This window comes from Rhea pennata, chromosome 3 (assembly GCF_028389875.1).
Source record: "Rhea pennata isolate bPtePen1 chromosome 3, bPtePen1.pri, whole genome shotgun sequence".
NCBI classification, from domain to species: domain Eukaryota; kingdom Metazoa; phylum Chordata; class Aves; order Rheiformes; family Rheidae; genus Rhea; species Rhea pennata.
In genome coordinates, this window is record NC_084665.1 from 71,120,646 (window position 1) to 71,144,334 (window position 23,689).

The 23,689-nt window shown below is 39.3% G+C and overlaps 1 protein-coding gene across 1 annotated transcript in view; it reads right to left on the minus strand.

The window, feature by feature from the left end:
* Nucleotides 1-347: 347 nt before the first annotated feature.
* The window catches only part of TPD52L1 (TPD52 like 1), a 60,532-nt gene continuing 37,190 nt past the window's right edge, over nt 348-23,689 (minus strand). The window contains exons 4-7 of the mRNA XM_062570919.1: nt 16,706-16,807; nt 7,593-7,631; nt 6,199-6,259; nt 348-2,005 (exon numbers count right to left, since the gene is read on the minus strand). Coding sequence (XP_062426903.1) covers nt 1,874-2,005; nt 6,199-6,259; nt 7,593-7,631; nt 16,706-16,807 — 334 coding nt within the window. The 3' untranslated portion in view covers nt 348-1,873. The remainder of the gene's footprint in view (nt 2,006-6,198; nt 6,260-7,592; nt 7,632-16,705; nt 16,808-23,689) is intronic.

The window sequence follows — 23,689 nt, forward strand, 5'->3', positions numbered from 1 at the left end:
ACATTTTACTTTTACCGAACAGTTCAGTCATTTTTCTTCTTTGAACCTCCAGATCTTCAAAACTTAAGCCAGAGATTTCCATGGGAAACTCCAGGCCTGGAAGGCAGTGAATGCATTTTAAAAACTGCAGGAATGGCAGATTACTTTCCTAGAGTTTACTTTGATACTCTACTGTAATACAGCAAGGCATAGAAAGGAGACAGAGTATTATTAGTGACTGTAAGAATGCTTTAAAAAAAATCTAGAGTGTAAAAGAGTTGAAATTTATTTTTAATAAGAATATCAATAACTTCATTTACACAAACTAAGTTGACCAGTAAGATTTTGTTTAAATTTATGTACTAAAAACTCTGCAAAATAAGCTAGCAAACTGTCACAACAAAACTGTACTAAAAAGAATTACATTTGCTTCCATGCTAAAATTACACTAAAGAGGCATTTTATATAAATGTCAAAGCTAACTTATGTCCAGTTACACATTATGAAAGGACTTCCAACTTTGTAAAAACTAAAACAAAAGCCACATTGGGAAAAATCACTTAAAGCCAAATTTTCTCACAAGATTTTAAGCAATGTGTAATGTTAAAATCACTAACACCAGTTTGAAGCTTTGCCTTACACTCAAAACAAGCATCCATTTTAAAAGTATCCCAGACCACTTTCCATTTTGCTTATACTCTTGGTAAACTTGCACTCATCTTGGTCTGGTGAACTGAGTAATACAACATGCAGACTGACATGTGCTCTACAGCAAGACACTCACAAATGTGCTGTTCTTTTAAAAAATGTTAAAAGGATGCAAGAAAACATGCTGAATCAAAGCTGCGAGAGATGACTGGCTCTTGGTGACTAAGTAGATGATATAAAATAGAATTATGCCCAGGAGTGCAATTAAACAGGACAAAATTTGGCGCAAAACGTGAAGTACTCACTCATCCTGGGTATTGTAACATAGTGGGGCTTATGTTAGTAGCTCTGACGTACAGACTGAAGGCATGGGCTCTCTAGCCGATGGCACGTCTTAATTGTTGTTTAGGTACACTTTAAGGCTGTAACTGCAATGAGGCTCATGCTGTTCAGTCATAAATTTACCTTCCCTTATTTTTGAGGGGAAGATATAGAGGCAAAATTACTACAGGCTTTTCTTCCCTCTCCCTTCCCTTCCCTCAAACCACAGAACGCAAGCAACAAAACACATTTTTAAATTGAAGCTTTTCCAGCTACACTGATCAGCTTAGATCAGCAGTGGTGATCAGCTTAGTTTCTATATGAAAAACTCTTCCTGTTCTCCTTATCTCTGCTAACTAATAGGTAGAGGGCTATGTCAGACTGTATCAGTGAGAGAGAAAAAACTTTTCTGTGACAAGAAGTGATTTTAATTCCATTAGGAAATAGACACTCCTGAGCAAAGGGCACCTGGTATGGCTAATAGACAGTTGGTGTATGGACTATTGCTGGCAATAGAAATCTTTGCACAGCTCTGGTTCCATCTGTCTGATGTGGCACTGAGAAGGGGGTTACAAACCAACAAAAAAAATTAAGTAAAATAAAGTAAAAAACAGATTGGGAAAATCTGGGGAGAAGTTAGCTGAAAATTAAAATTCATTTGGTCACTTAACATTATAGAATTTAGAGTATTATAGGTCAAATATTTCTTTGCAATTCCTGTGGCATACAAAATACCTACTGATAAAATGACCCATCCAAAATATAAATATAGAGAGGAAGAATTTTTCTGGCACAAGGTCAGCAAGGCAGTTTTCCAAAGCTGACAAAACCTTGTTTCTCAGGCTGGGTTGTGAGAGACATCTAGAAATTGCTGGCTGGGTAGGTCTCCAAACAGAGGCCCATGAGGCTTGGGAGGGCCAGAAGTCTAACACTGAAGCTCTTCCTCGTTCTCAGGAAGTCGGGTGCCAGCAAGAGAGCTCTGAGCACTGGCATGGGCTGTAGAGCTGAGAACTTCTTCAAAACTGCCTCCAGTGTGACCTGTCCCACCAACCTTGGTCTGAAACAAGGCAAACAAAGACAAGTTCAAGTCCTACTTGCTGTCGAGGGGCTCAGAACTGTTCAAAGGAGACACAAAACATGGGAGCTTTATTTTTTTTTAATAGTACCCACAAAGTTTAAAAAGAAACCACATAAAGCAACTTCCCCAATTTCTAAACTTCTAGGCTGCATTTTTCAACTCTACCCATGGAATGTGTCATAAACTTAAAGGAACCATCCTGTAAGTCCTACCAGTGAACTTAGGAAGGTTCTTTACATGCGCGTCTTGAATTTATTCTTTGAGCTCTGTGCAGGCTGAATAAGAGATGGGTATTAAAATGAACTGATTTATTTTCTAAGTAAAAAGTAGCCCATCCTCCAACAACAGTAACATAGCTACCCTCAAAATGTATAAACCTGGCTGGGTTTTCAGTCAGTAGAAGGAATTTGGTAACCAAAGAACAAAACTAGCAGTCTGTCCTGGTAGGTTCTTTTAACCATCTAGATAGATAGATAGATAGATACTGAGTTGCAAAACTGCCCAGAGCATTTTAGTTGAGACCCTTTAACATAATTTCTTCCGGGGGTTGGGGGGAATTGTATTAATGAAGCATACAATTATGTGCTCACAGTTCATCTATTTTCAAAATGCTGCATTCTGTAGAATTTATAAATATAAGTACTAAAATAAAATATGACTAAAACTCTGAAAGCGAGTATTTATAACAAAGAAAAAGCTTTATTTAAAGCTTTGGAAAATATCAAGACTATAAGTGAATAAAAAACAAAGCTGGTTTGATTTGGTTGTCTTGATAAGGGTATATTCCCAAGCGAAAAAAAGGAATATTCTTCTTGGGAGTTGATTAAAGTCTGAAAATAGAGCAAAACTCTCCATTCCTAAAACTGCAGCGGGACTTACTTAAATAAAAGGTGGCATTTTTCCAGCCTGTCAGCCAGTGAATGCTTAGGAAGATTATTTTAATTAAATGAACTCTGCATCCTAAGTATCCAAAGGGTTAATCCTGTGTAATCCTTTGTTTCATCAGCTAGCACAGGAGCTTACCTAGCTTGAAAGTTCAAAATAAAACAAGTTAGTAGGATGCTTGATATTTGTTTTGACAGTTTGAGTCATAGTTATTAAAAGTTCCCATCCTGAGAAGTAAAAATCTGTATCCATTTTAGTGGGCTGTGCTGACTTTCAGAAAGCATCAATCCACCACCGATTTTTTTGCAAACAGCAATGCAAAATATACAAGCTACACGTGTCCATTTCCAAATTAAAACTCCCTACAAAAATAATAGTGATTCAGACTGATCAAAATGAGTGTGGAAGTAGACTATTCCTTGTGCTATTTCAAGTGACTCAGAAAAAGTGCATCTGACTTTGGACACCTCAAAATCAGAAATATGGTTTCATTTTCTGTTTGTTTCTGCCTACTCTTCCATAGGAAAATAAGAACAGTGCAGGTCATTCTTCTGGAATGCCTCTGGCCAATAGCCAGTGCTTACAGCAAACATTTAATTCATAAGTATTTTGGTTTTTAGAAAAGTTGAAAAGAGTTAGGCATCCATGCTGATTTCCAGGGAAACTCAATTCACTCTCCCAAGAAAGTTGCAACCCAAAGACCAAACTCAAGACCACATAAAATCTATTGACTTCTAAATGTGTGAAATCTGAACATCAGTTTTGGCTGACTACAGGGCACAGAAGGACTACTTACTTAAGACTTGTAGCTAGTATGAAAAAGATGGTAATTTGATAATGCTGCTTCCATTCTTTTCTTTTGTCAGAAGTTTCTCTGCTTTTCAGCTCACAAGAGGGCCCCAGAACTGAAGGGCCAGCCTATGCGGTCCTCCTACTCCCCAGACTTCCTGATGCCCACAGTAACAAACTCCTACTCTTGCAAGCCTTGGAACAGAGGCAAGGGAAAAGGAAGAACATTGCTGAGATATTGCCAGCTGTCCATCTTCAGGGTGACACCCTATGTTCATCACACCAGTTCCCTTTATTTCTCACTTCTTGGTGCACACAGAGAAAGCAAATACAGACAGAAAATGTTTCACAAAATGTCAGTGGGTTTGCCAGTAAAGCTGGACAATGGCATGAAGGTTGAAATGGATATGGTAGCTGACTTTAGACTCAAGACTTTTGGTTTGGTAGTACTCAACTAAGGATTCCTTAAAAGTGATCTAAGAGCACCCCAAACACATGGCAGGCTAAGAATTGGTATGACAAACACTCTCCTCTAGCAGTATGCCTTGGCTTAATCAGCAAAATAAGATCAATCTCCTCAAGCAGATCACCGTGAGAAGAAATAGTCTTTAGGGCTGTGCAGTTTGAGGTGAATTTTCCTCCCTCTTGAATGACTCATGGGGAGGTAACTGGAAATATAACCCTCCTGGAAGCAGAATGGACATCACTCATATTGGTCCTATAGCCATCAAAGTAAGGCCAAAGGCTTTAAGCTGCCTCTCTTGCAGACTGGCCATAGATGTAGAAGAAATGGATTTGAGGAGAGTAGAGGAGTCTAGAAGTAAACTTGGGAGCTAGAATTGTCAACAGGTCTACAAGCCCTGAGAGTAGGTTTACTGACTAACCTCATTGCCACCAAATGACTAACTTGGATACACTTTCAAGTGCTGCACTTCTCTAAAGTAGCGTCTTTGCCCACTTGACAAGTGGTTGAAAATGCAAAATGTCCATTTCAGGCATCATTCTCAGGAGCTGTTTCCCTTATTTAGTTGAGTAAAAGCAGAAGAAACATAAGCATGTATATACTTGATGATTGCAGTAGGTAGGAATTCAGACCTTACAAGCTGATGCACCCCAGTTCATGAATGCATTGCTTCTGCAGTGTGGGTGAGTATGAAAAGCATTTGCAGCTAAGATGAAAACAAGGAAACAGAAAGGTATATAACAGCACTGAACTGAGACTCTGGAGGCCTAGGTTCTGCTCTAGCTCTGCCCCTAGACTTACTTGGAGTGCTGTCTCCCAACTGTGAAACTGAGATGATGTTTCCCTCTTTGACAACATGCAATAGAGATGACATCACCCAATGCTATCATGAGTTAAAGTTGCCAGCCTATCACTGAAGAAATGTGAATACTCAAAAGCTGCAAATGATGGAGTGAACCTAAGCATTCTTTGGTAGAAATGCTGTTTTAGAAACATAAAAAGAAATCCAACTCTCTGTTGCTCCTTAACTTCCTTAGACACTGACTAAAAAATGTTATCTTCATACCATTTCACAGTACTATGAAAAAGACAGTCTTTCTCTGTGTACCTGCAGCTTGAGTTCTAGCTGTAATTTGCATTTTATATGATAAGAAGTGCCCTCTTGTCCAAGTGGAACATCATTTTCTTGTCATTTTAATGCTTTACAATTTGTAATAACAAATCACAATGTCAATGTCAACACCCATTGACATTAATCCAGTATTTTCAGTTTCTCCTAAAATGAAGGGTGATAATTTTGGCCCTTGTAAGCACTAACACTAATTGCCGTTGGAATGCAGTGGAATCTTCTATAGCATTAAAGTAAAATGTCATTTTATGGGTATTTAAAAGAGCTTTATCAGATGAATAAAAACAATTAAGGGACAGACCTTTTTGTTCCCCCTTCAATATGCTTTGCCATGCTGCAAATATTAGCTCACAAATAATGAAATGGACCTGTGCATTAGGAGAAGAATAGTTCATTGCTAAGAGTCACACTGGTTGTGTGAATCAAGCCAGAGTCACATGACAGCTCCCACCAGTTGAGGAAGCAGCACTTGGTGGGCATCACTCAGGGACTTAGGTTCACGCTGTAAACATACAGCTGTGTCAGTCTGGCAAGGCACTGCACAAAGCTCTTAAGACTACACTGCTTTTGAAATCTGACCTGTCTCTCGACATGGCCCTGCTTTGCACACCATAGCCAGCCATGATCACACTTTCTGAAATGTCCCTATTTTCCATTTTAGTGTGGCCCTTTTTCAGCCTTTCTGAGACCGTTTTTTTACTTTGGTAGACAGCGTTAAGTCATTACGTGACAACTGAGAAGCAGTGAAAGACCACTTCTCTGCAAATTGCCTGTGCACTTGCAGTTCTATGAAAACTCTTGATGGAACAGCAAATTCAAGCTGTCTCCTGTACAAATGATAATGATAGCTAAGCTGTTACACTTCTTTAACAAGCACAGCCATGTCATTCAGCCCCTAACCTTTACCTTAAAGTTTGTAACGGTGGACTCAACCTTCTCCTCAAATGATTTGAAAGTTGGAGAATTCCTGGTGAAAAAAACAAAAGAAAGTTAAAGGGAGGAAGGAGGACAGTTAATTCAAAACTCAATTGTATATCACAGTTTCATCAATTTTTGCCAGGCAACAATGCTAGGACAGAATGAAGGCTGGCTGGCAGCACAGGGCTATATACTAACAGGATATGAGCAGTCACTTGTCAAATCCAGTTACAGTAACCAGGTGAGTATTGGTTTTGCTACGAATTTGCAAATGCAGAACCTCCCTAATAACTGAAACTGAACAGTGACTTGCCTGCTTATCCTCTGGTACATTTACTCTGTTCTCTGAAGGAAAAACCAGAGAATGCTGGCCTTAGTTATGCATTTCTATGTTTGTATCCATTTTTGTTGTTGCCAAAGTGAAATTAACATTTTTTTCAACTGGTGATCAAGGTAATAGTCTATATGATTAAAAGATGCTAGCTTAACATTAAAATGTACCAGAGGGCTGGGGCAAGGAGATTTGAACTACAGGGGAAGTGGGTCTCAAATACCTTTGAGGAATCCTGACCCCACTCCATGATTTTGTGACATTAAGTTTTCCTTGCTGCTTTCAAAGACAAAGACTTTGGCAAAATTGTGTCCCAAGAGTGTCCCTCTAATGGAGCTAAGCTTTGTTCTGCCTTTCACTCCTCATGGAATGGAGCACAACGCTTTGTTTTTGAAGAACTGTGAGTTGAACATATCTTATAAGAAGGGAAAAAATGAGCAAAAGGTGCAATTTTCTTTTTTAAAGCAAGCCACATATTCAGTTTTCTGGCTTGCCTGACAACCTCATTCTTTTTTTTTCTTCAAAACTTGAAGCATAGCTTGTCTACTTTTAAATGCATTCAATTTTTAACATTTCTCCCTGCCAACTGAATATACAGATCACAACAAACACCTGTGGCTTAATATTATAAACATAATGCATATGCTCTGTTTAGAGTGAGAGTATAGATCCCCACAGAAAATTGCACAAGACGCCCTTTAGCTGCTTGGATGGATGCCTCTCCCCCACTCTGTCCATGGATTCCAGCTGCTTCCCCACTGCTGATAATCCCCATCCTATGCAGGAAGACATGCTAGAAGTAGACAAGCTGGGACAAGTATGAAAGCTTTTCCACTCACAGCAGTTCAGCTAGCACAGGCAGACTTGGGCAAATCTACAGTGGGTAAAGGGAGAATGCAGTTTAATATTCCCTTCTCTGCGTCTTGCTTGACAGCTGATTAGTTGATCATCTGAGTAAAAACTGAAGGATCAGAATCAAAGAATGAAAACTGCCCCTGGCATTATGCTGTTGAACATCAGCATAGCAAATATAATATGGGTAGCATATTACCTCATCGCAGGCATGCTTATAGAATGGCGAATAGAGTAACTGTGGAAGGAAAACAAAAGAGAAGGAAAAAAAGGTGTAAAATCCAGTGTGCAACATGGTTGTTACACATCATTTTTTATGTTTTAGTTTTACTTTTTTTAAAAAAACAGTGTGCTGGTACTCTGCTCCCAATGGAGAAAGCTTGTCAGACTCACCTGTTAATTCCAGCTCACTTTCAGCACTGAAGTTCTTGCCAACCACACTCTCATATCAAGTGATTCCAGACTGCAGAGGGCTCAAAGGAACCATGCAACACAGTTCCTGCCAATACCTGTTTAAAGGACTCAGACCTTTGCTGTCTACAGAGATGTGCAACACATTACAGAGGAACAGAGAGCTATCTTTGTGTTCCTTGCTCACAGATGATAAGCTCTGGCCTAGGTGAGGACAGTACACCTCACATTTGTGAACATAAACAAAGTTGGTTCAAGGCAACCAAAAGAAGTTGGTAAGGAAGGCAATTGCTTGCTTTATTTCGTATGTACAATGCATCTAGTCCGAACAGCCAGGCCCTGCCCCTGTTTGCATATCTGCCTGGGCAACCGGCTATCTAAACAAGAGATTTCCTCAATAGAGAGGCAACACTCACAGCTGCAGCAGTTCCTGTTCTCATCTCTTTGGGACATTTCACTCCTTCCTTCATAAAGCAACACTACGAAGTGTAGAAAGCTCTGTTCTCCAAAGCTCTCTCCAGCTCTCACAATCTTTTCTTCCCTCTTCAGACTTCCCAGCACCATGGGTGTGGGAGGGCTGACTGGCAGAGGGTGCAGTCTCTCTATCACTCAGACCTGCAAATCCTCTTGCTCACCTTTAATACAACAGATATCCCTCACCCTAGCCTCTTGGCTCATATTAGCCACCTTCTCCCACCTCAGCCAAAGTCAATTCTGCTATTATAACATTTCGTATTCCCTACTGCTGAGAAGCATCACACTTATTTTGAATATGTTCCTTTACTTATTTGAAATAAAAATACCATCTGTAACTACATTTATAGTCAAGTAAATTGCACACCTCAAGAGGACGCAGTGTTTCAAAAGTTCATGAGTGGCTATCTTCAGTGTTGACAAACAGCTGCAGTCTGGTCTTATTAAAAATAGTAGGAGCTTTACTTTAAGGGACATTAATATTGGGCTGCCATCAAGCAAAATATGTTTATTGCATTAAAATATGAAAACTCTCATATGGCAGGTTTAGCTCAGTTGGTTAGAGTGTGGTGCTGCTAATGCCAAGGTCACGGGCTCAATCCCCGTATGGGCTACGCTGAGGGTTGGACTAGATGATCTCCAGAGGTCCCTTCCAACCTTACCATTCTATGATTCTATGATAAACAGCACATTTGTTCCAAACTATCAGTCTCCTTATACAAATTCAGAGAAACACTGTTTCCATATATACAAAGAAGCCATTTTTTTCAGAATTAAAAATTAGAAATAGGAAAAAAATCAAAAACAAAAACAAGAGCTGTTTGGCAAGAAGGTGTATTAGATCAGTCTTAGATGAACTGTTTTCTGCGTGTATATACCTTAAGGCTTCTGCTAAGCTGAGACAGACAAGCAGTGATTCCAAACACAATACAAAGTTTTCATGTTCAATTAGCATACCATTTTTAAGATTTAGGAAAGACAAGTCCAAACATTCACAATTGCAGATCTCTAAAAATCCTAGTTAAGTGAAACAAGCATGTTTGCCATACCAGTCTGGTAACATATGACAAACAGGCAGAAAATAAAGAATTTTAGTGTAATTCAGCATAAGCTGCTCCTTTTCTAATAGCAAAACATACGAAATATGAAGCTCTAAATGAGAAGATTACATTGTGCCAAATTAAACTCACACAGCTGAGAAATGACATGTGACAGACAATCTATTGAGTGCATATTTTACTGAGTCCATCTTTTTATTTTCTTTAAAGGGGAGAGGATGCAAGCTATAGCAACAATAACAACAGCTTCCAATATTGTTCTATTAGAAAAAATCTACCTAATATTTTAGGCTTCAAGACACTTGTGTCTGCAGTGGTGAAAGACTTCACAGGTTCAGTGCAAAGGCAGAGAACAGAGATCCTTCATGCCAAAGGATTGTTAGGTTTTACAGTTTTGTTTCATGTCAGAGTGAGATAGGAAGTCGATTTAGGCCACATTTTGAAGTTTTTTTTCAGTGAAGTAAGAGTTCATGTAAGGACAACATTTAGCTAAACAGAACAAATTTTTTGAGCCATCCTGTGCATTAAAGATGCTACAAGGCCAGACTGCTGAGGATTCAGGGCTGTACAGCCCCTTTGCTAGGTGAACTGACTAAAAGTCAGTAAGCTTATAGAATCTTTAAGTGCACACAAGATTGCTTTATCATCATCATATTTTTCATCATATATTGAAATGTTCTACAGCATTAGTAAGCTCAAGCTCTAAAGAAGGTGAAGAACCCTTCCTAGTCATCACAAGAACTTGTCCTACCTTTGGAGATCTCTCTAAGACTCAAGACTTTTACAGAGTCACACTGTATACTTCATGACTGCTATACTTCTACTTTATTAAAGAGGTAGGAATTAAATTGTTTATGTGACCTTTATAAAACTCAGCTCACAGAACAGAATTTTTACTAAGTGCTGTTTATGTTCCAGCCTTTAGATAGAAGGAGGTGGCTGAGAGAACAGATTACATGTAAACAGGTTTTCCCAAGAGAAACTTCTTTTGAATGCATTCATTATTTGGAGACTAATCTACTCAAGAGCAAGGCAAACACTCTAGTCACTTACTCCAGTCCTTTCCTCATTAGAATCACCATGGAGTAGAAATGAGACATTACAGTTTAAGTAAAATATATTTTTATCTTACATACAGTCCTGAAAGGCAAGAGGTTACTGTGTTATATTCCGTAAAACAAGCCCTGTCAAATATACAGGCAGTGTTTAAGAGTGCTATTTAAGAAGAGCAATATGTCTTACCCAATTGAATGTGATCTATGGTAGCCGTAAAAGGAGAGAAAAGTGACAGTTAAGAGTATTAACAAAATTTAGTAAAAAATATACATACATATCCGTAACATGCCTAAGGAGAAAAAAAGTAAATCATTCACACTCAAATTTTGACACTGGAATTCACACTAGAACATGGATCATTTGAGATTCTGTCAAGGCAAAAATATAACTTTTAGTAATTTTTACATACTCGTTACACACTTTAATAATTTTTACACACACTACACAGTTAATCTCTGATTATCTGTGCAACAAAGTATAGACTTTTTGTCTTCTAAAGTTTGTGTCATTTTCATTAGATCATGTTTGATCAATGCTAACTGATTTTTCTCCCCAGATTGCACCTTAACTTCATTCAAGAAGTATCAGCCAACTGGAAATTCACATCAGTAGCAAATGTCTTTTCCCCATCTGGATTTTTTTTTATCATTTCTCAGTTCAGGAGTTTATGGAAAAAAAAATCCTTTTAATTCCTAAAATGACATTTTCTAAAAAACTGTTTTCTGTTGAAAATGTTATTTTCAGCACTTTGACACTGTTTTTCGGCTCACAGGAAGACTATACAATTGAGAACTGATATACAATACTCAAAGGATGTCACTAAGGTTCCAAAGTCAAGAAATGATGATGGAGACAGCCTCTCCTCCATCTGTGTACTATTGATGTAGTTTTTAATTACAGACCTCTTCTTCAAGGGAACACCAGCCTAATGCAGTGAAACAGATAGATGGTGCACACTTAACCAACATCTCTTCAAGTTTTTAGATAACTTTTGGATGTGTGGTGTGATGCGTTATTTACTGTACAATATTTATACCTTACTCTGAAAAAAAATATTGACTTTTTCAGGGGCTATTTTATGAAGCTTATCATTACATATGTAGGTGCTTTGCAAACAGATTGCCTTCACAACACAGTTCTGTTTAGACCTGCTTACAGTAATACTGTTGCTGATTTTAGCCTCCTTTTACTACCAGCTGACTCCTAGTACCAGCCATTCCTTACTCCATGCTAGCACCAATACTCGCAGAGCTATATGGTAAGCAAGATTGGGAATCTGTGTTACTGCAGAGCTCTACAAACCAGCACAACTGAAGGTGCAAGTGCCAGTACAAATAAGAGAAAGCAACTACCTCACCTGTCATCAGAAGAAATGCTTATGAAATTCAATTCTGAAACAAGACGATATCATTATTTCTATTATAGAGGGTATCAGAGACACAGAATGGGAGTTTTGGATATCTGACAGCTATGATTTTTCAAGGAATTCAGCTCCCAGTGACCTCAGCAACAGTTGTGAGTGCTCAGAACAACCCTAGATCATGGAAAGCACAGAAATGCAGGAGTGGAAGAGATATCAAAAATACATTCCCACAGCACTAGAACAGATTAATTATACCTGATCCACCTCCAACAGACATCTGCCTAACCTGCTTTAAAAAAATCCAACAAGCTGTTTATATTTAAATGAGTTAAGTCTTTGTTAGCTTAATGACCTTTAAACGTTTTTCTCTTTTTTCTTGCACTAGTAGTAGTGTGTGTGGTGGCATGTATGCATGTAGTAGAGTAGTGCAAGTAGTTTCCTTGATTTTTAAAACTCTTTTAAAATTGAAATATCAGAAATCCCCCACTTGGTATCACAACTTTTCTAGAGGAGTCATCAGCATGGCTGAAGCTGTAACATCCACACAGACAACTGTAGAATAATCCAGCAGTATCCACAAAAAGATCCAAACTTTGCCAGCAAAAGAGCAAGGGATAAAGGCCCCCAACTCTACATCAGCCCTCTGCTCTACATGACAAAAGACATGTTGCCACCACTATATACAGCCAGCAGGGGAGTGGTAGGACTCAGGGATCTTGGACTCAGTCTGGCTGAGAGAAGAACGTGCTCAAACGGGCTTTTTCAACCTGATCTCACCTATCTTAACCCTCTGAAATTGTCCCAGTCCATCCTCTTTCTCCATGGCTGCCTCCTGATGTTCCTACTGTCCTGCCTTGCTCTGTCCCCAGAACCCTGCCCTTTCCATCCATTCATTATCAGTCTTTCCCTTCATTCATACAGTGGGGCTGTAAAGAGGAAAGAGGAAGAAAATCACACTTTTTTTTCCCAGAAATCTCAGACTCTGTCCTCTACATCTGAGTAGCTGGGGCCTGTATTACTTTCCTATGAGTGACCTGGGACTCTCTTCTTCCCCTTTGTCTTCCCTTTCCATAAAGAGGACATGTCAGAACATGTTACAGAGATGATGTACAATAAATAAATAAATAAATAAACTAACTGATTTCATGCTATTAATTGGAAGAGCTATTCATGAACTATTATCTTAAGTGTATCCCAAAGCAAAATTGTGTGTTTACTGGTTTTATATGCATTTCTCCTATTTCTAGTAACATGATCATATCAAATAAAATGCATCACAAATCCAAAGATATGTTATTGGCACTAATTAAAAATAGCACAAAATTCAAAAGATGCAAAATGCTAAGGATTATTAACCTACAAAATGAGCTGGGTAGCTAAGGATGAGGAGGAAAGAGGAGCGTGGAAGCTATATGAAAAGGATTTTGCCCCCAAAAAGCGGGGTTTCTCTGTTCATCGGGACACATGGGAGAGAGGATTTTGCCACTTCTTCCTTCCTTCATGTAGACTTCATCCTTTTGAAATCCTAACATAGCAGAACAGAATATCCAGGGGAAGTTCATCTGGCCTGCTGTTGATGTGTCATATTTTAGTAAGTATTTTCAGAAATAATTCAGTGTGAAATATCTTTCAGATTATCAGTTAAGACCTTGCTTCTTCAAAACAAAAGTAAATGTGTTTCATGTGATACTCTGTCCAGCTGACACAGCAGGCAGCCTGAAAAACAAAATTTTGTTTCACAAAGAAGTTAGATTTCAATATTCAGAATCAGACTGACTGCAAGTCCTTTCAAAATTCTTACTGCCACAGGGGTAAAGGCTAAACACACCAGACTGCTGAACATACTGGGAATTATGATGATCATCTGGATTTCAGAAATCAGTTTCAAATGTCTGCTCTGAATGAAAGCAGAGCGGGGATTTGCATCTGAATGTCAATGGTGACTATCAATCTTAATGCCTAAACAAGAGAATAGAGCCAGAGTCTAATGTGTATTTAAAACAGTATTATGGGAGAGGGCAGAGATAATCCATATGCTAGACCACTGAAATGAAATGAAATGAAATGATTTGGATTAGAAAAAAAGCAAGCAAACAATGAAACAAAGAAAGCATACCTCCCTAGAGCTCACTCCCCCAAACACAGCTGGCATTAGAGTAGGAGTGGGGGAGATTTTTAACCGAGGTCATTTAAGTCGTAAGGTTTATAGTGTAACCCAACATAAAGCTGCACCTGCCTAAATTGAGCCGAGATCTTGAGCTAATCTTGCTGCTGAGATAAGCATACTGACTATTACTCTAGATTTGGGGTGTTCAGCAGACATAGAAGGCCTTATTCATACATGCTTTGTGTAACTATGGGATACTAGCTATGCCGCTTGCTTCTTCATCGTCATTTGTCAAGAAAACTCTCCTTACTGAACACTTAATTAAAATCAGTATGTTTCCACAAAAAATGGCAGTGCTAGTAAGTTTGTATTTTCTTGAAAAATTCCCAAGCAGGTACACGGTAATCAATCTGGGCAAAAAAAAGCTACTGGAATCAAGTTTCTTGATTAATCAAAATGGATTTAGCCTCTGCTTTCAGCCCTTGGCTAAATGGCTAATGGGATAAATACTGCCCAGCTGCTTTCCAAGTGCTAGTCAGATGATCATAGTGGGGAGGGGACTGATAGGTAGGATGAAGGAATTGGTTAGCAGTCATGTTAAGTATTAAAGGACGCAGTGTATTACAGCAAAGACATTTCTTCCTTTGCAGTTAATCTCAATCCCTATGTAAAGCCCACATAACAGGATCTGAGAAGTACCAAATGGTCAATAGTCCTCCTCCTATGATCTAGAACCAGTGTCCAAGGTACTTGCACAACAAATCTGTGATCACAGCTCTGGGATCCAGAGCAGAGAAACAGCAACAGGACTTGTCCACTAAGCAGTGTGTTTGCCTTGCTACAGGAGGAGGTGTTAGGAAAAGAACAGAAAATAAAACAGAAAATATGTTTGTGCCACATGCTGCATGCATATCTCATCATGCCTTTCTCAGAAATGTATTGTACAATTAGGAGTGCAGAAAAGGCACTCATAATAAGAATACACAAAGGTAGAAAACAGCATTGGTATGACAAGCAGCTAAACAGGCTAGAGTCTCAGCCTGGAAAAGAGGTAACTGAAGTGAAATACAGGAAAACTACAGGAAATCCTAAGTGACTTGAAGGAGAGGAGTAAGTAGAGAGAAGTAAATTCACTGTTCCTCCCAAGAAAAGTAACAGAAGGCATCAAAGGAAGGTAGATAAGGTAGAGATTCAGAAGAGAAAAATAATAAATAAATAAATCATACAGACCTCTTCACCACAAAACTATCTGCTAATCTGGGGGGTCCTGAGGTGTTATGAATACTAGAAACTCATGTAAGTTGAAAAAAATGATACATTCATGATGAAGAATCCATCAAAGATTTTTAAATGAAAGGTGTCACCTCTGTTTTAGAATGTTCTCAGATGACAGATTGCTAAAAGCTTGAAGAATGTTCCCAAGAAAATACAACTGCATGCTTCCTTGCTGTTATACCCTTTTCTAGGCATATACTACCTACGGGTGTTTAACTGTATTGAGTCAAACAATTCTTAGCTTACTCTAGTTGTAAGCCACTTATTAGAATTCCACTTTAAATTGAAATGTGAAAGAGTCATTGTAAAGCAAATTTTTCTTTCATAGTTTCACCTAGAAGAACAGCTGTAGTATTTCTATAGAGGGTTTATTTAGCTGCGTGTAAAGACAGGTATGAAGGAGGGACTCTATAAAAAATTTCTAAAGATTTATATTAAAAATAAAAAAGTGGAAAAAATAAGTTTACCTGTAAAAAATTATTCTTCAACCATTTGCAGCAACAACGTATCTATATTTGAAATATTGTGAAATGAATTCACATAGTTCTTAGGATACAGTTACATCTTGCACTATAAAATTACCAAAAAAAGTGACTATATGCTGACATCTCTAATAAATGAGACCCTAATTCTCCAGTTCAAACAATATGCTGTCCATATACATTTATTTCCTCACAAAAAAATCAACTCCCTAAAACACCTGAAAATAAATTTGTACTCCTACTACCAACTTGAAAGCTGAAATGCTAGCTTACTATGATATATAATTTCTTCATTTACTCTCTCATTTTGAAGAACTAAAATCAACATTTTAAGGATACATTGACATATATAAAGCCTGTCATTTAAGTCACACATGCAAATAACAATTTTCCCCAAGCCTTCAACTTCTATTATTTTCATCATATCTATTTTTAATAAATACAGCCGCACAACAAAATTTTGTCTGCTATCTTAGTAGGCTTGGACTAGCAGAGTGAAAACCAAGGGCAAGAGACAAAAGCCTTTCAGATAGGTAAAATATTAAAACTTGATGGGAAACAGTTTAAGTAAGAGAAAAGGCAGTAACAGTTTGCTAAGTAGTAAAACCTGACTTCAGGATGTGGTACTACTTTTATTTTATCCTTTGTACAACTTGAAAAAGCTGATAAAAAAACAGCCTGAAATCCTTTTGATTTATCTTTCCAAGAGGAGCCCCAGGCAGGCTTGCTTTCTTTAGATAACGTTTGTCTCCAATCTCATTTATGAATAAAATTAGGTTAATTAAGATTTAACTGTATTTTTTTCTTCTATTTTATTTGTATACTTTCCTGGGCTTGCAAAGTAATTCCAAAAGGGATTTCCAAGTTGTCTGTTTTTTTTATTTTATTTTTTTTTTTTAATCCAGGACTGAAACAAGAATTATACCTTTATTCACAGTTGCCCTTTCCTGTCAGCTGGAACCGTGAATACAGTACTACAATTATGAGCACTACTGAAACTTTAAAACACTAGTGTAGAAGAAAAGTGATAGACTTGGTATCCCTTTTCTCCTCAAAAAAGACCAAAGAAGCAGCAGATCCCTATACCTCATATCTCCAAACTTCTTGCTGATAGCAGTTCCTACGTTGCTGATAGCTGCTGTGGCCTTCTGTCCTGCATGGCTCAGGGTCTCGTGTGTTTTCTTGTAACTGGGGGGAGGGGGGAAAAAAAGAAAGAAAAAACAGAAATGGTGCTAAGTATTAAGAAACAGAGGCTAGAATTCTCTGCAATCCCCTGCAATTCCCTTTTCTCTTATTTCTACATCTCAAAGTCCCATCCACTAAAGCGTTAAGAACTGTAATAATTGTAGCATAAAATGAATTACAGTGATGCCCACTCCTACACAGCTTCTATGATTCTAAGTGCAGTTTAATCCTAATGTGAGCAAAACACCCTCCAGAGCAATCCTTCACTGTTTCTCCCCCCACACCCCAGCAGATAATCCCCTATGGTCAGTGCAAGCTGTTTAAATGCAGGAGGCAGTGATTTGTTACGGCTTCCTAAATACTTGTTTGATACAATTTCAGTAAACTTGCATCAGCTAAGAAGCATAAAATACATGTATGTATAGCATAAACATTTACCTACAGAATCATCTTAATTTACTGATCTGGAAGATATGCTTTAACCCATGGAGACCATTCAGTATGGTTAAATTACATTCTCAGAGTAATGAATAAGCTTTGTTGTATGGATGCTTTCTTTGCTGAGTAAACTATTTCTGAGTATGTAAGAAGCTTCTCTCCTAGGAAATTAACTGATGCTCTCAGTGATGCAAACAAGCTCAGAATTAGAATATTGACCTAGTAACAAAAGGATAGTATGTTAAAATCAGTCTTGCATCCTGCAGTGTGTCTTGGCAGACAAGAACTGTAGAAATGATCATAAAAAATCAGAAATATAATTTATTGATCTTATTTCCCTTTTGAACAATTTTTTTAGGATTGTAAAGACTGCAAAAGACTGCAAATTCTTTAAGATTCCAAAATACAGTAGAGATTAATGAAAAATCCCACTGCCTAATTCATAAAACAGACTATTTTATTCTTAGTTTTAGATATATGACAGCAATACAACCTTGTGGAGAAAGCAGAGGAAGTAAAAGAAGATTAACATTTGCCACACAGCACATCACATTTATGCCAGGTCCTTTTAGCCTTGGTAATATCTACTGCTGAAAGTTGTTAACCTCTGTCGTACACCCAATGGGTCAGCAAGGCAGATACCATGTAAAGCTCTATACTTTTAGACAATATTCCATCCACAATTAATTTCCCACAACATACATACGTTGATTATATACTCCTAATCCACAAAATATCTTCTAGACCACTGACCACATAAGAAGATATAACATCTACCAGATAAAACATCTAGTTTGTGAAAGTGCCTGTCTCTGTTTCCACTGATGAGAATGGGAGTCTAGAGGAGCGCCTTAGACCAGGATACCAAACCCCCAGATATCAAAAGTTAGATAAGCTGAATTAACTGTAAGCAATAATCTTAGGGGCATTAAGGGATAACAAGGGGTAAAAAAATTTAACAGTTACAGAAAGAGCAAAAATTATAAAAGAAAAAACACTGGGTTATGCCAATTTTATTATTCCTCTCTCAGGGTTAGAGTACAGAGAAGATCCAAGAGATTGTTTTCAGTCAGTCTTCTTTCCCATCAGTCCTAAGGTTTGTCACTTGGACAAAGAAAGATTGCAATGCTCGTATCTCACAGAAGCTTCATTTGCTAGCTTAACTAATTTAATCACTCTGGCACTCTCTTGCTGTCAGTAGACATACTCTCATGTAAGTTAGAGTGCTATGGTACCCTAAAACAAATGTTAATGATGCTTCAGTCAAACTATGAGCATACACCTTTTGAAAAGTGTTGATATATGAAAAAAATCAAAAATCAAAAAAAAACCTGTGAGTTTATATATATAAGTGTATTTTTAAAATACGTCTGTATTGTTGCATTCACACCTTTAAACATTTTATTAATGGAGAAGATTACAAATCCATTCAACACAAGTGGAATTTTGCTGATAACAGAAATGAGGGTCAAGACATGACTTCCTAAAGGACTAAAAGGTCCTTTGTAGCAGAGCCAAGCTCACTTTACCTACACTCCAATCCGTCTGGACACAAACCATCCATGCACAAACAAATCCAGCCTCATCAGTCACAGCTGGTTCACATGTTCCTCTGAGAATGCAGGCAAGAGGGAGCTTCCCTCTTTCTGCAAATTACTGTGTTCAATCCTTAAGCCTGTTTTAAACATCGAAAGACTCCTATTAAGCTGAACCCTTATCCTAACTTGCATTTTCATATGTTATCTCCAACGCTTAACACAATGTCCTCCCCATGTATTTCTATCAGGAAGAAAGAAATGGAAACTGCATTTATGTTCCTAATACTTCTAATGTTATGTAACAGTGTAAATCCAGCTAAGACTGTTACACAATTGGTTTTTTTTGAGTGCCAGCTCCAGAAACATGACCTCTGACATGGAAACACCTCCTCCCTTCAGCAATGCTCAAGAAGAGTTTTCAAGAACAGAAAAATAGCAAAAGTAAAAATACAAAGTGCAAAGAGCAGTATCTGCCAGCAGACACAGGAACAGTAATTTGAATCTCAGAAAAACTCACTAATGGTTAGCTAAAAAAAATCACCCTCCTGTACTTGCCCCTCTACCATTATCCACATCACTGTGCCTCCTTCATAAATAAATGATGTCTCCATAGAGCACATTGCCTCGCTGTAATCAGTTATGATCTGTATTGATATACAGCACAGTATTTTGGGTCAGATATTTTTATCATCATAGTTATGTTTATATTTACAATATTTATTTGATATCTTGCCAAGTACTCTGGCAAATGATGATCTCTTTAGACATATTCTTTCTGACTTCTGGAAATCTTCTCAGTTGTATTCAGTGTTAATAATTTGAGCCAGATATTTTCACAGCCTCACATAACACATAGCAGTTTGTAGCTTTTAAGGTACTGAACACCTAGTTACTTACTCAGAAAACTCTAAGAGTAGCAGTAAGTTTGCTATTTCAGTTCAGAATATTTATACCTGGGAGACAGAAAAAGTGTTGTACCTTTGTTTTTTCCCAACTTCTCCTTCCACTGCCAAATGCTCTCCTATGCTAAACGATATGATCTACACTTCCATCATATTCTTACCTTTTGAACAGACATTATTGGCAATTAATTTGCAAGTACTGACAGTCTAGATTTTATCAGGATAGTGAAAACATCTCAACAGTCAGTCAGTCATTGACTGAGATATGTAGGTGACCCTGAACCCCAAGGCAGAAATCCTCCAGCAGAAACAGAAACTCAATGAATTTATGACACAAAGATTCAAGAAATACTTTATTTCTGTCCAACCCACAATGGACATTTTACACAGGTGCATCATTAGGCTCTTTTCTTTCTTACACTGATAAAAATTGTTATAAACCATCCCTCCCTCAGTTTAACAGCATTATCTCAATGTCCATCAACAAAAGTAGAAACAGGCCAACTTTAAACAGAAGACATGATTTATACAGTTACGAGTAGGAATAAATTCCTTGTTTTTGAAGCACCTACACATACTCCATAGAAAAGGAGGGTTACTGGCAGTGCCTAACAAAGACTACATTTCATTTTTCTTACTCAGCACTTCCTAACAAACACTTACTGTTTATTTAACAAACACATAGGATTAAACAAATATGGTATGAGACCTGCTGTCACAATTAACCTGCTAATCAAACTAACCTGTGTCACCTGAGGCAGCCAACAGGTGCAGCAGTTGCGCAGCAGGGTGCAAAGAAGCAGCCCTAGTCATAGCAGCGTATACTTCCTCAGATACGGTTACAACATGCTGCAGAGTGCACTTCCCAGTAACCACTGGACTTGCTTGCCTGGTTGGCAGTCAACTTTTCTGCAGAAGATGAGCTGTGTTGCCACAAAAAGAAGTATGAGACGAAGTAGGAAGGCTGCCTCCAAGAAGATGAGTGTGAGATAGATAGGATATTCTCAAAAACCCTTCAGCTTCAAGAGTCTCAACCTCCCATAGCACTGGAGATGTAGGCAGACTCTGTGCTACATGGAACAGTAAGTCATAACTCTGTAGGAGATGCAGGATGGAAACTGGTCACTTTTCATATGAGGAGGAAGGCTGTAGCTCCTCCTGAATACTTACAACTGATGAACAAGTTCAGTGCCCTCCAAGCTAAGGAGGAGCTGGGCATGGCTTCAAGTGAAGCACCTGGGCTGATGGACCTGTGACACGCAGGAACATCCAGAAGAAGTGGCAAGTGATTGGAGGGGGTGACTCCCTGCTCCAGGGGACAGAGGCACCCATCTGCTGACCTGATCTCTTATCTAAAGAGGTTTGCTGCCTGATGGGGGCTCAGATTCGAGATGTCATGGGGAGATTGCCAAAGCTTGTCCACCCATTCAACTATTACCCCCTGCTGCCTTTCTGGGTGGGCACCAACAATACTGCCAAAGGCAACTTGGAAAGTATCAAGTGGGTTTACAGAGCTCTGACGATGGAGGTCAGGTGTGGAGGCCCAAGTCATTTTCTTCTTGATCCTGTCAGTGAGAGGGAAGGATGGGAGGAGTTGCTGATGGATACTCCAAGTAAACAATTAGCTGTGCAGCTGGCATTGGCAGTAGGGATTTGTTTTCTACAACCATGTGACCCTGTCTGAAGACTGACAAGTGATTAGGAGAGATAGGATACACCTCACTAAATGGGGCACACATGCCTTTGCCAACACACTAGTCAACCTGGTAAGGAAGGCTTTAAACTAGCAAAGATGGAGGAAGAGTTATGGAGACCATGCAGTCAGCAAAACAGGGCTCAAGCAGGGATACCTTAAGCAATTGCATGCAGCAAAGGAAGTACCTAAAAGACAAGACTATAGGGGAACCTCAGGGAAATCAGCATGCTCAAATACATCTCTGAAGTACCTGTACACAAATGCACACAGCACAGGGAACAAACAGGAAGAATTAGAGATCTGTGTACAGTCACAGGGCTATGATCTCACTCCAATTACAGAGTGATGGTGGGATGGATAGCTTGTGTGACTGGAATGCTGTCATGGATGGATACATGTTCCTTAGGAAGGATAAGCGAAGAAGGTGAGGAAGAGGAGTTGCTCTTTAATGTGAGAGAGTAACTAGAATATATCAAGCTCTGCCTTGGGGTGGAGGAGGAGGTCGAGAGCTTATGAGCGAAGATTAAGGAGCAGATTAGACACTGTTGTGGCTGTTTGCCACAGGCCACTTGATCAGGAAGAGGAAGTAGATGAGCTGTCAGAACGAGGTGGAGGCCGAATGCCTTCTCTGCTTCAGTCTTTACTGCTAACAGCAGCCCTCAGGAATCCCACATCCTAGAGACAAGACAGAAGGTCTGGAGAAAGGAAGACTTTCCCTTGGTCAAGGAAGATCGGGTTAGAGATCATTTAGACAAACCTGACACCCAAGAAGTCCATGCGCCCTGACAGGATGCACCCACGAGTGCTGAGGGAGCTGGTGGATGTCATTGCCAGGCTGCTCTCAATCACCTTTGAGAGGTCATGGAGGACAAGAGAGGTGCCTGAGGACTGGCAGAAAGCCAGTGTCACTCCAGTCTTCAAAAAGGCAAGAAGAGGGACTCAGGGAACTACAGGTCCGTCAGCCTCACCTCCATCCCTGGGAAGGTGATGGAACAGCTCATCCTGGATGTCATCTCTAAGCATAGGGAGGAAAAGATGATCAGGAGTAGTCTGCATGGATTTATGAAGGGGAAATAATGTTTAACCAATCTGATAGCTTTCTCTGATGGAATGACTGGCTGAGATGCAAGGGGGAGAGCAGTGGGTGTTATCTGCCTTGGCTTCAGGAAGGCTTTTGACACTGTCTCCCATAACATTGTCCATGGCAAACGCAGGGAGCGTGGGCTGGATGAGCAGCCAGTGAGGTGGCCTGAGAACTGGCTGAATGGCAGAGCTCAGGGGGTTGTGATCGGTAGCACAAAATCTGGTTGGAGGCCTGTAGCCAGCAGTGTCCTTCAGGGGTTAATACTAGGTCCAGTCTTGTTCAAGTTACTCATCAGTGGCCTGGGTGAAGGGATAGAATGCATCCTCAGCAGGTTTGCTGCCAGGAGTGGCTGATACAGCAGAAGGCTGTGCTGCCATTCAGAGAGACCTGGACAGGCTAGAGAGATGGGTGAAGAGGAACCTCATGAAGTTCAACAAAGGCAAGGGCAGGGTACTTCACATGGGTACCAGTACAGACAGGGGACTGATCTGCTGGAAAGCAACTCTGCAGAGAAGGACCTGGGAGTTTTGGAAGACAAGTGAACCATGAGCCGGCAACGTGCCCTTGAGGCCAAGGAGGTCAATGGTATCCTGGGTTGCATTCCTAGCAGATTGACAGAGTTGATTCTCCCCTTCTACTCAGCCCTGGTGAAGGCACCTCTGTGTTTGAGATCCCCAATACAAGAGACATAGAGCAAGTATACCAAAGGGATGATGAAGGAACTGGAGCATCTCTCATATGAGTAGAGGCTCAGAGAGCTGGGCCTGTTTAGCCTGGAGAAGAGAAGACTGAGAAGGGATCTTATTAATGTGTATAAGTATCTGAAGGGAGGGTGTAAAGATGATGGGAGTCAGACTCTCTTCAGTGGTGCCAAAGGACAGAACAAGATGCAACGAGCACAAAGTGAAACACAGGAAGTTCCATCTGAACAGGAGGAAACACTCTTTTACTGTGAGGGTGACAGAGCACTGGAAGGGACTGCCTATAGAGGGTGTGGAGTCTCCATCCCTGGAGATATTCAAAAACTATCTGGACACAGCACTGTGCAATGTGTTCTAGGTAACCCTGCTTGAGCAAGGGAGTTGGACTAGACGATGTCCAGAGGCCCCTTCCAACCTCAACCATTCTGTGATTCTGAATATTAACTTTTTCAGATCATGACATCTATCTAAAATTTTGTCCATGGACTTCTGATCACTGTTTTTAAAACAGAGAATTTCTTTAAAA